Source organism: Arvicola amphibius, chromosome 7, assembly GCF_903992535.2.
Source record: "Arvicola amphibius chromosome 7, mArvAmp1.2, whole genome shotgun sequence".
NCBI lineage: Eukaryota > Metazoa > Chordata > Mammalia > Rodentia > Cricetidae > Arvicola > Arvicola amphibius.
In genome coordinates this window covers 91707883-91722061 of record NC_052053.1, presented here as the reverse complement: position 1 = coordinate 91722061, position 14179 = coordinate 91707883, and the positions used below count along the sequence as shown (strand labels likewise).

Genomic DNA, 14179 nt, shown 5'->3' with positions numbered 1-14179 from the left:
ACTCCAGCCAAGCACCCAGGATCCACGGCGGTGCCTCAGTCACTTTCAGAGCTCAAAAACCAGTTACTTGCTACTTAAAGGGACCAGATCGCTCCCCCTCTAGAGTATCCTTTTAGTGGCACGCCCCTGTGATGATCACAAGGCTGAAAGGTGACAGCGTGGTAGACCGTCCCTTTAGTCTTCAGACACTTAAGTAAATTCACACGAAGGAACTTGTGTGGCCTGAAATGGACACACTGGCACAACAGGAGGGTGAGTCTCGGAGAATGAGAGAGATCTCCAAAATTTCTACTGCAGCCTCTAGTTCCTGCCTTTGCTCCGACTACGATGCTCCTTCAAAACCTCCCAATTCTGGCTCTACTCCATCTCTCTTAGACTGAAGGATGCAGGGGACCGCGGCTGGGCGCGGGGGCCTAGGCGCAGCAAAGTGGGGCTCCGACAGAGGAAGGCGGGCGACCAGGAAGACGCCAGCAGGAGCGCGCGGAGAGGCGAGCCTGGAAGGACAGAGGTGGGGTCGCGCGCGGAGCCAAAGGCAGGGGCGGGAGGTGAGCGCGGTGCAAACCGAGGTGGGACACAGACACAGACAGACGCCAAGGAGGTGCGGCGGAAAGAGCCGCACTGCCAACCCGGCTGGTCTGAGAAAGGAAGCGGGACAGGAACCAAGACGTTTCGAAACGGAGTAGAAAATGACCTGGAGCGGTAGGGATACGGGTCGCCCGACGTGCGCGGCCCCGAGCCGAGCGGCACCCACCCTTCCAGAGCCCAGGCGTTTGCGTACCTGAAGCGGCCGCCTGGCTCCCCTCCACTCCCTGTCGGTCCCCGACGCCTCCAGCCGACTCTCGACGAGCTGCGGGGCTCCAGAAGGCCGGCCCCTCAGCCGCCTGCCGGTCCGACATCTGCAGCCCGCGCGCGGAGCGTCACCGCAGCTAGCCGCTTGCGGCTCCGGAAACAGCCGAAGGCAAAGCGAGCGCGGCAGCCAAGAGCCGAGCGGAGCCGAGCGGAGCCCGGGGCCGGAAGGAGCGGCGAGGCGGCGTGGGGAGGGGGGAGCTGCCGGAGCTCTGGCCAGTGGAAGCTGGCGACGTGGACGACCGGGGGAACGGGGAGGGGTGGTTTACTACGTGCTTTCGATCGCCTGTTTTTACGGTCGACTCTTGTAAGGCTCGACAAAAATCTCTGGAAGAGTCAGGAAGACACCGCCGGAAATCTTGGTATCCATAGACACGCTGTCGGAAGTTGAGGTTGCTAGGAGGCCTTGGGCGCGTCAATTGACTGCGTAATGGCCGAAGTCCCAGAAGATTATGATTCTGACCCATATGAAATTCAAGAGCCTAAAAGAACTAAATCTCTTAGATCTCATAAATTGCATAATTCCAAATCAGATACCGTGGTAGAGGTAACCCCTGAGATGCTCCCGGAGATCGACCAAGAGCCAGAAAAAGTTAAGACTGAGGAAGATGACTTTGAAGAGGGGAAGCCAGGGAGTGCAGAAAACGTACTGCAAGAGTCCAGGATGCCCGAAGAAGAAATTCCCAAGGAGACCAACATGGACCTGCCTAGCCAAACTGAATCAGAGATAACAGAAGTGTTGAAGTTAGAGACATCATGGGAAGCAGGAAGAGAGGACTTGGAGGTACCAGTGGGTGAGAAACATGAGGAGCCAGACCTACAACCACCAGATGTTTCAGTAGATTTACTATTCACAGAACCACCTGCAGAAACAGACACACAACTACCAACAGAAACCAAGACTCCAGAGGCTACGAGCAGTGAGAAAATACTGACTTTACCAGAAGAGACTGGGCAGGAGGTTCCAAAGCAATCACATAGGAAGGGAGATGAAGAAATAGGTCCAGAGCAAAACACACCAGATTTTCCAAGTGAAAAACCAAGAAAATCGGTTGAAGAGGAAGATCTACCTCCATTAAAGACGACCAAGACCGAAATTACAAAGACACAAGAAGAGTCAGCCGAAGAGAAAAGTACAGAGCCATCTGAGGTGACTAAGCCAGAGTTTTCAGGCCAGACACTAAGAAAATCTACCAAGGAAGCAGATATTAAGCCTCCAGAAGAGATTCGAATAAAGTCCATAGAGCAGATAGGCACCAAGCAGCAGCCTGAGCAGTTTAAGCCAAAATTCCCGGGCCAGAAACCAAAACAGTCAATTGAAGAGAAAGTTCCAGCACCACTGGAAAAACTCAAACTTTCTGGGGAAGAATCGAGAAAACCAATTGATGAAGCAAGTCTAGAGCTCTCAGAAAGGGCGACATCAGAAGTTCCAAAAGAAACACAAAGTTCTATTGAGGCAAAGATTCTAGAGACACTGGAAATGGCTGTTCTGGGACTCCCAAAAGAGATAAAACCTGATGTCCAGGGGGAGACACAGAAAAAGTCAGTTGAGGAGAAAGTTCCAGAGCCATCAGAGGATAGGAAACCAGCAGGTCAAAAAGAAAAGCAGAGAAAATCAAGTGAGAAGTCGGAATCAAAGTTAACATTAGTAAAGTCAAGTAAGGAGAAGGCCCCAGTGCTACAAGAACAGATGGACGCAGGTTTGCCAAAGAAGAAACTACAAAAATCAACTGAGGAAACAGTTCAAGGGCCACCACAGATGACCAAACCAGAAGTGCAAGAGAAGTCACAACCAGCACCAACCAAGGAGCTAGAGTTATCCAATGAACGCAAACCAGGAAAGACAGCTACAGAACTTCCCGAGGACCACAGGCCAGGAACGAGCAAACTTAAGTATCCTGTAGGCAAGGATGAGCTAGTATTTCCCGAATATCACAAAAAGATGGCAGAAAAAGAAACTAACAAGGCTAAAACTGAAGATGAGTCGATGGTAGGCTCTTCCAGAGAAAGTGTTGAATCAGGTGGTACCGATGACGAATCTCACGAACTCCTCAGCGCGCTTCAGACTGACGTCAATGAAGTACTTCTAACCCATCCTGCTTCAGAGTCTTGCACAGAATTGAGAGATTCAGTTAGTGAAAAGAAAGTTGTGGTTTTACCCCAGGGGTTGGAGAAAGTGGGACTTAATGGATCCAAGATCAACAAAAGTGTGAGCCCACCATTTGAACACCTTAAGTGGACCACAGAGGATGTTGCAGAGTGGATTTGCGAGCTAGGCTTCCCTCAATACAAGGTACATGGAAATAGTGGTTTTTGAAGGCACATCCTCTGATGTTCTCTTGCCTCCTTTTCACTAGAAATGCAGATATGTTCTGGACTTTGGGGAAAGTGAATTTGGATTGTGTGTGTCTTTTTCTGTCTTGGGTGTGTGGTGGTGAAGACTGAACCCAGTGCATTAACACATATTAGACATACATGTTTACCCTATCACATATATCTATATTGTATTTTAGAAGAAAAGATTATATGTGATTTTCCTATTCATCCAAATTATTATAATTCTGTTCATTGTCTGCATAAAGATAAAAAATGTGTAAAGTCCTCTTTTCATAGAAATCTATATTTTTAACACACATAGGCTAAATCAGGCCTTCCTGCATTTTTGTCAAGATGTCTCAGTGGCAGCTCCCTTGCCCTGAATTTGTGCTGTCATTCTTAACTGGCTGCCCAGTACATCATATGTAGCATGATCACTTCAGAGTATTAATGCCTGTTAGCTATCAGCCCAAATTGGCTTTATCAAAAATAGAATGTGCTTCTTAATTTACTGATGCCAACTCTGACATTAGGTTGTGACAAAGCACAGGATCTGAAACCTTTACTCCAAAATGTCCTTAAGACTGAGCATGGTGGCTCAACTTTGTAATCCTAGCACTTAGGAGACCAGAGACAGGCAGATCACCACAGGATGGAGGCCAGCCTTGGTTATCAACTGAGTTCCAGGTCAGCCTGGGCTCAAGAGTAACACCTTTCCTTAGCTCTGACCCCCCCCCCAAAAAAATTAGTGACAACATGCAGATTGAAGCCACAGCATGAAATTTAACTCAGCACTTTTATTATTTTATTTATTATTTATTTATTGGTTTTTTTGAGACAGGGTTTCTCTGTAGCTTTGGAGCCTGTCCTGGAACTAGCTCTTGTAGACCAGGCTGGCCTCGAACTCACAGAGATCCGCCTGCCTCTGCCTCCTGAGTGCTGGGATTAAAGGCGTGCGCCACCACTGCCTGGCTATTATTTTTTTTAAATGTGGTTTTGTCCCTCTTTTCTTCCAGTTATAGTAGTATGTGTGTAAGTGCTGTTCTTGTACCAATAGGAGTGTTTCACCGCAAACTTCATCAATGGTCCCAAACTCATCTACGTGAACTGCAGCAACCTGCCTCAGATGGGGATAACTGATTTTGAAGACATGAAGGTGAGATGTGTAGTAGGGTTCCTCGTGGAGAGCACTGCCTACCGTCTGTCCCAGACCATCCTTCTTACCCTGTTTTGGCTCATGGTGTCACCGTACTCTCATCCCTCAAGCTTTTAGCGGTGGCTTCCTCCCTCTGCTTTGACCCCAACAGAGGTGAGAACTGTCACTTCCTCCTGTGTCACTTATACTGTCTGGTTGTCTTCACTGCTACTCTCTAGACTTACTGCCTCATACCTAGAACACTCAGTAGCTTCCTGCCTTCCCGCTTAGCCTTCCTTGGTGAGCCTGCTGGACTCGAGGGTTCCGGGTTTCGGCTCTTGGTTTCCCATGACTTCTACACTATTTAGAAACCCTCTCTGATCCCACGGTGCAAAACAGTCCCAACTCTTGGCTTAGGGTTCCAGGTCCTCGGTAAGTTGGCTCCAGCCACATTCATTCTCTCCCGGTTGCCACTGAATTGCATGAGTCTTCTCCAGATTGCCTGGTCTAACTCACAGCCTCCTGCCTGCTTGTGCCTGCCCCCTCTGTGTCTTCGCTCAGGTTCCATGCCCTTGTACCGCGAATGTGAACATGATCGCCCTTTAAGGGCAGGTTCCTCCTCATCTCCACAGGAAATTGTTCTTCACATTGCTATCCCATAGTAACCTCTCTTCCAGAGCGCCCAGTAACGTCTTCTGTCTTCGATACCTGTTTGGTGCTTATGTAACATTATCTGTATCTTACCTACTTTGCTGCCTGGCTTTCAGACAAGTTACATAGGCCTCACCTATGGAGCACTGACTAGTCCTTGGCCAGTCTCCTGTGCGTGGGCATGCTTTCCTTTTGTAGTATTTAACAGCCTTACACTGTGTAGCATACATAACTCCTTTGGAACCTTTTCTGTAGCACTTACCCCCCCCCCAACACACACACACACAGTATGGTCTATTTAGTATAGGAAGGCCATAAACGTTGTTCTGCAGTAGTTTCTAAACATGGTTTTCAGAATTAGATTTGTTTTTTTTTTTTAAGGTTCTTTAGAAATGAAGACTATTTGGAATAGAAAAATGCATTAGGTTTCATCCGTTTCTTTTTTGTTTTGTTTTGTTTCTTTTATTTTCTGAAACAGGGTTTCTCTGTGTAGCCCTGACTGTCCTGGAACTTGCTTTGTAAATCAGGCAGTTCTCCTGCCTCTTAACTTCAGAGGTCTACCTGCCTCTGCCTTACAAGTACTGGGATTAAAGGTGTGTGCCACCACCACCCAGCTCAGATTCAGTTTTTTTAAAGACAGGTTCCTAGTCTCTACCATTGAATGGTTTGAATAAGAGTGACCTCCATAAACTCATATATTTAAATGTTTAGTCATTAAGGAATGGCACTATTTGAGAAGGATTAAATGGCTTGGCATAGTAAAAGGAAGTGTGTCACTGGGGATGAGCCTTGAAATTTCAAAAGCTCAAGCCAGGCCCAGTGCCTCTCTCTCTGCCTGATGCCTGTGGATCTGGATGCAGAACTCTCAGCCACCTCTCCAGCACCATCTCTTCCTGCGTGCTGCCATGCTCCCCACCATGACCATAATAGACTAAATCTCCTAACTGTAAGCAAGCCCCCAATTAAATGCTTTCTTTTTGTCTTGCTTTGTTTTTGTTTTTTAAAACTGTGTAGCCCTAGCTTGTACCAGAACTCACTCTAGACCAGGCTAGCCTCAAACTCTAAGAGATCTGCCTCCCTCTGCCTCGCAAGCGCTGGGACTAAAGGTGAGCCACCACCGCCCTTCTAAATGTTTTATTTTATAACAGCTGCTGTGGTCGTGCTGTCTCTTCACAGGAATACAGCAGTGACTAAGACAACCCTCCAAGTTTTTTAATTAAAATGAAAGATTCTGGGACATGTTTCCTACAACTCTGATATAGAATATCATTTTAAGGTGTGTTACATTTGTTTATGCTCTGGAACATTTGTTTAACTCTGAAGCTATGAATTTTTTGCCTAAACAACACCTCAGTGGTCTAAAACCACTGATGGTCTAATAAAGAGCTGAATGGCCAATAGCAAGGCAAGAAAAAAGATAGGTAGGGCTGGCAAGAAGAGAGCATAAATAAATGGGGAAGTCTGGAGAGGAGGAGGAGGTCTGGGGGCCAGCCGCCCAGCCACCCAGCCACCCACAGAGTAAGAAGGAAAGAAAGACATACAGAAATACAGAAAGGTTAAAAGCTCAGAGGCAAAAGATAGACAGGATAATTTAAGAAAAGCTGACTAGAAATAAGCCAAGCTAAGGCTGAGTGTTTATAATTATAATTATAAACTATATTATAATTAAGAATTAAGCCTCTATGTCCATGATTTATTTGGTAGTTGGGTGATGGTCCCCTCAAAAAGTCATGAGTAAAGAGAAAAAGAGAAAAAAAGAGCAAAACCAGCCAACAACACAACTCTTCATCAAGTTTTAGGACCATATTCTTCTGCAAATCATATGACTCAGAAAAGAAAAATACACTTGTTAATATTCAAGTCTTTCTCTGACAATTAGAAAGTCCCTGAACAATTAAGACATGGAGTCCTAACTGAACATTCAGCTCATTTATTCAGCTAATTGCTGTGCTTTGCTGAGCACTTAGCATGTGGTAAGTGCTAAACATGGATCCATCTAATCCTCAGGAGAGAAGACTGAGTCCTGGGCAAAAGATCACTCAGATAAGATCAGAATTTAAATGCTTTCTGGGATTCATGCTCTGCCTCTCTAAATGAATATTCTGATTGCCACAAACTTCCATGTACATAGCATAGACAAGCCCACTTACCATATATGGTATTTCCAACCTTGCCTTCACATGGCTGCCAAGATCTCAAGATCAAACGACTATTCTTTTTATGTTAAAAGAGTGATACATTCTTGCCTGTGACTCCAACATCTACCTAGAGTGTACAGGATGTGTGGTCACATTGTCAACCCCGAGACTGCATTTACTGGGAAAACCTGTTTCTAGTTGTGCTGTGGCTCAGCCCTAGCACACAGCTTTAACCCAAGAGCTTTCTGCTTGAATATTGTAAACAGGATTAAATAGAATCAACCATAGGTTAAAAGGCAGAGCAAGCAACAGTTGACAGGAAAAAACAGAGAGTAAGAGGCAGTGGGGAGGATGGGGGAGGGAGGAAGCGAGGGACATGGGCGGAGGAGGAAGGTCAGCCAAGTGCTTTCCTGCCCCTCTGAGCTAGCCGACCTTCACTCCAGCAGCTGACTCCTGGTTTTCCCTGGTAACCAAAGTCCTGCAACATTTAAGTACCAAGAATTTCTGCTCTTCGTCATGAGAAAACATTGAGTCCACCAAAGTCATGTTGCTCACTCAACGTTCTGATTCCAAAGAAATCATATCCATGGGCTGTAGTCAGAATCCTGATCCTGGGCAAGTAACAAGAGGTCTTCAATGCCGGGCGGTGGTGGCGCACGCCTTTAATCCCAGCACTCGGGAGGCAGAGGCAGGCGGATCTCTGAGTTCGAGGCCTGGTCAACAAGAGCTAGTTCCAGGACAGGCTCTAGAAACTACAGGGAAACCCTGTCTTGAAAAAAACCAAAAAAAAAAAAAGAGGTCTTCAAAATCTAATGAAATCCTCCAAGTAAATGATGAGTCAACTGCTAATCCTTTTATCTCAAAAAGTTTTAATATGCAAACTTTGGCATACTTGTGTAAGTCATCAGGAAAATGTGGCTTCTTCTTGATGTCACTAGAGCAACATAAAACTCAAGACATTCAGTAGTGGCATAGGGTTATTTGACACACGGGAATGCACCAAAAAGCTAACCTCAGACTAAGACACACATTAGCGTCCTAGAGACCATACTTTTTTTTAATTTTTGAAGGGCTTCTCTTTTCTGAGACAATGTCTGGGCTAGCCTGGAACTCACTGTGTAGCCCAGACTAGCCTGCAACTCTTGGAAATCCTTCGGCCATGCTTTAAATGCTAGGATTATCAGCATTATCTGCCACAGCTGGCATGAGTAGTTAGCTATTGCCAGCCTCCTTACAGACAGATCTGTTTGCTTGTTTCTTGCTTGCTTGGTTTGGTTTTGCAGTGCTGGGATTCTGGACTCGAGGCCTTAAGCATGCCAGGCAGTCACCCTACCACTAAGCTACACTTCCAGCCCCAACACGAAGCACTTTTAACTCCACTGCTGTGATTATAGCAACCAACACATCCACATTTCCCTCAGAGCTGCGCTTACATCAGTCGGTCTTGTTTATTCTAAGGGGAGGTTAGACAAAAGAATAGCACACTTGCGTCTTTCCTCTCTCTTGGAAAATGATTCCCCAAGGAAGATGTGGTGGTACTTACTTTTCCAGCTACTCAGAAAGCTGAGTAGCTCAAAGCCAGCCTGGGTGACTTAGTGAGACCCTGTCTCAAAACAAAATTAAAAGGGAGGTTTACAGTATTAAAACATATGTGAAGTCCTGGGTTCACAGTATTGAACAGTAACACAAAAGAGTCTCAGAACTCTGTGACAAACCTTTGGAGAATAATGTAAGTGAACTGCTTATCTAGGATGAATTATTTATGATTCTAAAGTATATCCTTGAACCAGGAACTGTGAATGGCTCTAGTCAGGCATAGGGGTTCATGCCTGTAACTCCAGCACTAGGGAGTCTAAGAAAGGTAGGATATTGATGAGTTCAAGGCTAGCCTCCAATACATAGCGTTTCAAGTAAGACTAGCTCTTACAATGAGACCCTGTGTCGTTACAACCAATCAGTCCAAACACAGTCTCGGCAGCTTTAGTATATTTGCCTTACTGTAAACTATTTAGGTAGCAGATTCACAGCTACATATCAGTAATTGTCACTAGACAGTTTTTCATTTTAAAAGAATTTTTAATTTGTTCACACACTCTGTGTGTGTGTGTGTGTGTGTGTGTGTGTGTGTGTGTGTGTGTGTGTGTGTAGGTCCAGTATGGGGAAAGGGACAGGTGACCACAGAGGCCAGAAAAGGGCACCTGAGTGCTTGGCACCTGGAGCTGGAGTTCCAGGTGGTTGAGAGCCACAGGACATGGGTATTGGGAACCAAATTCGGGTCCCCTGGAAGAACAAAGGGTGTTCTTTTATAAATTTTTTTTAAAGGTTTTTATCTTTATGTGTGTGTGTGTGTGTGTGTGTGTGTGTGTGTGTGTGTGTGCACATGCGTGTTTGCTTGTGAATGTCAGAAGAAAGCATCAGATCTGGAGCTGGAATTCCAGGTGGTGGAGCCACCCAACATGGGTGTTGTAAGAGCAGCAAGGCCACCGACTCATTTCCCCAACGCTTTCTTTTTCATACTAATTTTTGAAAGGATTTTGTTTTATATATAATTATTATGTTTGCACATGAGCGCGTGCACCCTTAGGGAGCTAGAGTTACCAGGTGATGATCCTGAGCTTCTGCTGTGGCTGCTGGGAACCCAGCCCTGACTGTAAACTGCTGACTCACCTCTCCAGGTCCACATACACTTAAACCAGCTTCTAATGTCAACGTCTTACACAGTTATGGTATGTGTTTATTAAATAATGGATCTTATTCAAATTCTGTGTTGTTGACACTGATTTTTTCTTGGGCACTATGATGAATGTTATCTGGGATAGTTTTCTGATTTTTCATAACCTTGAAGCTTTTGAAGGGTAGTGATCAGGTGTTGTGTGAATTTCCCTCGATTTTAGTTACTCTAATCTTTCTCACATGAGACTAAAGTTGTGGGTGGGGAGGGGCTATCACAGATCTGGGGACTCAGTGTCAAGGGTTTATTACTGGAAACATGAAAACACCACTCGCAGGTGGTGTCGGCCAGGCTTTCTCCATGTAGAGTCACTGTTTCCTTGTGTGTTCTGCTTTGAGAAATGAAGTGCTAAGTCTAGCTAGCATTCATGGGGAGGGGAATTAAGCTCCACCCCTGGAGAGAGGAATATTGAAAAGTATGGACTTATATAGTAAAACTACTGCAGTGACAAGTACGTTGCCAGAGATATGATCTGAAGCTGTGTAAACGTCCTGCTCCGCCTCAGGACTTTGCCACCGACGTTAGCATTTGTCATGAAAGGTTGCCTGCACGGTTACCACCCTGTCACTTTAATGATGATCTCCCCCTTCATTCCTTCTGTGTTTGGTTGGAATGCTTCCATAGGAAAGTTTTCTACAGTTCCTTTTCCCTCACTTAAAAAATCCATTTCCTCATCTCTATCAGTTTGGTTTCACGGTCAGTTATTATTTGGATTACAAAGCAGAATGATCATTATTTGCTTTTTCGCTCAAAAAAAAGTCCCATCTTTGATTACTGGGTGCTGTTTGGATTGAATCGTCTTCTTGTGACACGCCCCTCCTCCCAGGAAGTGTTTCCCTACTTCTGGGACTACAGGAAACTTCAGTCTTGTTTTGCTTTTCCTCCTTACAGCCCTAAACAACCATATCTCCACAAAGCTCTGGTTATTTTATCAGAGAATATTTAATGTGGGCACAGGTTGTGCATATTGCTACTGAAGTGTCATTCTTCCAAGTAGTCTCAATTCCATTATGCAAATGTCTGTTTTGAGATCTACCTGTATTTGAGATAACATACACATACTGGGGTTGGAAAGATGGCTCAGCGGTTAAGAGCGTTGCCTGCTCTTCCAAAGGTCCTGAGTTCAATTCCCAGCAACTACATGGTGGCTCACAACCATCTGTAATGAGGTCTGGTGCCCTCTTCTGGCCTGCAGACACACACACAGACAGAATATTGTATACATAATAATAAATATTTTAAAAAATATACACATACTTGCCTCTCTGACTCTTCACAGCCTAGGTTTGTTCTAGCCTTTCCAGCCTTCATAGCTCCAAGCCCTATTGCTTATTTATAACTTTTTATGATCGTGAGAAGCCTGGCTCTTTCCATACAGAAGCATGTGTCCATTTAAGAGATAATTCTACCAAGTAAAGTATAATGTTGTGTTCACTTTTTTGGCTTTAAGACTTACAGTATTGGACTGGAGAGATGCTCTCTGTGGTTAAGGGCACTGGCTGCGCCTCCAGAGGTCCTGTTCAATTTCCAACACCCACATGGTGGCTCACAATGATCTATAGTAGGATCCGATGCCCTCCTCTTATAAAGTTGCACAAGCAGAAAGAGCACTTTCATATATATATGAAAAAAAGATTTGCCAAGCAGTGGTGGCACACGTCTTTAATCCCAGCACTTGGGAGGCAGAGGCAGGCGGATCTCTGTGAGTTTGAGGCCAGCCTGGTCTACAAGAGCTAGTTCCAGGACAAGCTCCAGGCTCCAAAGCTACAGAGAACCCCTGTCTCAAAAAACCAAAAGCCAAAAGCCAAAAAAAAAAGACACAGTATCTATACACTATTTTCTAAAGTTAAAGTAACTTACATTGCCTCTTTCTACCCATTTCAGAGTAGTTACAGCCTAAGTTTGTAACTGTCCTTACCTGTATTCCGACCTAGTCTCCCAACACCGACTGTTCACAGTGTCATATGGTGAAGTCATTCTTTGTTGTGTGCAAGTCTGTGGATGTCAATAAATGCTTAGAGCACCATATGAAACAGCTCCCTGGAATTCAAACTTCTTCTGGGTCCCCATCATTGTCAGCCCATCCTTAGATTCTGATTCTTGGCAATCATCTATTTGTCCTTGTTAATTTTATCTTTTCCAAAACATTGCACAAACGCTGGGTGTGGCTCATTCATGTAATCCCAGCACTCCTAGAGGATTCAGCGCTTAACAGTTTAGTTTTAGCTGGGCATAATGTTACATGACTTTAATCCCAGCACTCGGGAGGCAGAGGCAGGAGGATCTCTCTGAGTTTGAGGCCAACTTGATCTACAGATCAAGTTCCAGACAGCTAGGGTTACACAGAGAAACCTTGTCTCCGAAAAAAAAAAGTTTTATTAGGTCAGTTTAGTAAGCCATTTGGTTTTTTCTCACTCTGTTCGCTCACTGAAATAATTTCTTAGTATTGAAGAGACATGGCAACATTGAATAAAGCTTTCATTTCCTTGTCTTTTCAAGTTAGTCCCTCTAAAATATCCTTTCGTTTCAGACGATATCTCGGCATACTCGAGAGCTTCTGGGAATCGAAGAGCCGCGGTTCAGCCGCAGCATCCGCCTTCCCTACAGGGACAACATCGGCTTGTTCTTAGAGCAGAAGGGTCACAGTGGAGTCAAATCCGACTCCCTGACCTTGTCTGAATTTGTTAAAGCGGCAGGGTTGGAGGAGTTGGATGCCGTGGACAACCATGAGTCCTCACTGCCAGAGCACAGCCAGGAAGAAAACAATGCAGCATTACTGCAAAACACGAGCTATGGAAAAGAGTGGGCGCTGCTGGGCAAGGAGCAGCAGAGAAAACCTTTTCATTCAACTTGAAATATCAAACTAAATTAGTTGGGGCAAAGGGCGTGGTCTTTCTCGGGTTTCTCCTTTTCATCGAGGATGAGACTCAGGAATGCTGGCTCCGGTCTGACTCACAGCCTCTTCTCTCTGTTAAAGCTAACGATATTTATCTTCCTACATAATTTTCAGAATTTGTGTTGAATTTGAATACACCCAGTACTAAGATTTATTAGAGAAATGATAACTGAAAAGTCTCTGCAAGTACATACCTCGAATCCTAGGAACTAGGCTGGAGGATCGTGAATCTGAGGCCAGTCTGAGACACATAACATGTCTCAGAAAGCCACATAAATAAAATGGTTTTAAAAAATCTCTTTCAGGGATTCTATGATGCTGCTTATAAGATGGGGTGGGGCTTTGCAGTGATGCTGCAGATTCTGCAGATTCAGGGTCACCCACACTCCTGTATGCTCAACAGTCTGGGCCTGATGATCCCTGGCCTACGTCAGATGAGAATGATTATCATTTTATACTAAGATAGAAACTGTGCTACATCTTAGTCTGATTAGAGTGATTCTGAGAATCAAAATGAAGGCAGAGGGACTGGAGAGCGGCTCAGCAGTTCAGAGTGCTGGCTGTGCTGTGGAAGGACCCTGGTGCTCTTGCCCTCATCCAGGTACACAGCCACCCGGAACTCCCCTGCCAGGGGATTCAAGGCTCACTGCTGGTGTCCGTGAGCATCTGACAGCTGTGGTCTTCCAAACTCATGCAGGCAAGCATGCTTATAGTAAAGAAGACTTTTATTTATTTTTTTTATTTGGTTTTCGAGACACGGTTTCTCTGTGTAGCCCTGGCTGTCCTGGCACTCATTCTGTAGACCAGGCTAGCCTCAAACTCAGAGATCCGCCTGCCTCTGCCTCTCGAGTGCCAGGATTAAAGGCGTGTGCCACCACTGCCCAGCTAGACATTTTTATTTTTAAGAAGGAGCTTAAAATAATCCCCAAATATCAGTCAGCTTCCAGAGTGTTTTTTGTCTCCCCAGTTTACCATCCAAAGAAGGAGCAATGGAGCCAGAAACAAGAACCAGGTAACTAGTGGCGGCAGTGGAAGAACGCAGGGCTTGACGGTGACAATAAGCAGCTTCAGGAAGGAAGAGCTAAGCCGGGCCTGGGAAAGTCCTGCATGCTCAGAGCAGGAAGAGAAGATGAGAAGGACCATGGCACTCCGAGGTCTCTGCAGTCTTCTGTTTGTTTACACTGGGGTTGATTTAAATAGTGCAAGTAAATGGACAAATGACAGAAGAGCCTGAGAAACATCCTCATCGCTGCCTCGCTCGCTCAGAGACTGAGTCCTTTCCAAACCAGGTGGAAAGGATCAGGGATGTGCAAACATTCAAATCAGCAGAGCCAGGTTTAGAACAGGCCAGGGTAAAGCACAAAAGGCTTAATCATGTAGTCAGACAGAAAGGCCGCTGAGACTCGACCAGGATAAATAATCCTCCATTTTCACATATGTAAGAAATGGCTGAAGAACCAGCAGTG

The 14179-nt window shown here is 45.3% G+C and overlaps 2 protein-coding genes across 5 annotated transcripts in view; one reads left to right on the top strand and one right to left on the bottom strand.

The window, feature by feature from the left end:
- Tmed8 (transmembrane p24 trafficking protein family member 8) overlaps positions 1–935 on the bottom strand; it is a 30312-nt gene extending 29377 nt beyond the window's left edge. For 3 of the 4 annotated variants that reach the window (XM_038336616.1, XM_038336618.1, XM_038336617.1), the window contains exon 1: positions 779–935. In XM_038336616.1, coding sequence (XP_038192544.1) covers positions 779–896 — 118 coding nt within the window. In that variant the 5' untranslated portion in view covers positions 897–935. The remainder of the gene's footprint in view (positions 1–778) is intronic. The other variant, XM_038336619.1, reaches the window with a different exon arrangement.
- Positions 936–1066: 131 nt separating this feature from the next.
- Samd15 (sterile alpha motif domain containing 15) lies at positions 1067–12905 on the top strand. The gene is made up of 3 exons (XM_038336615.1): positions 1067–3139; positions 4220–4318; positions 12348–12905. Exons 1-3 carry the CDS (start codon positions 1277–1279, stop codon positions 12669–12671), a joined length of 2286 nt encoding a protein of 761 aa, XP_038192543.1. The 5' UTR covers positions 1067–1276; the 3' UTR covers positions 12672–12905.
- Positions 12906–14179: the final 1274 nt, after the last annotated feature.

Bases quoted from the DNA above. Each gene is read 5' to 3' on its own strand.
- Samd15 (XM_038336615.1), top strand. From the start codon at position 1,277: ATGGCCGAAGTCCCAGAAGATTATGATTCTGACCCATATGAAATTCAA. The intron at 3,140-4,219 runs GTACATGGAAAT...TTGTACCAATAG, and splicing joins TAGGCTTCCCTCAATACAAG to GAGTGTTTCACCGCAAACTT. The intron at 4,319-12,347 runs GTGAGATGTGTA...CTTTCGTTTCAG, and splicing joins CTGATTTTGAAGACATGAAG to ACGATATCTCGGCATACTCG.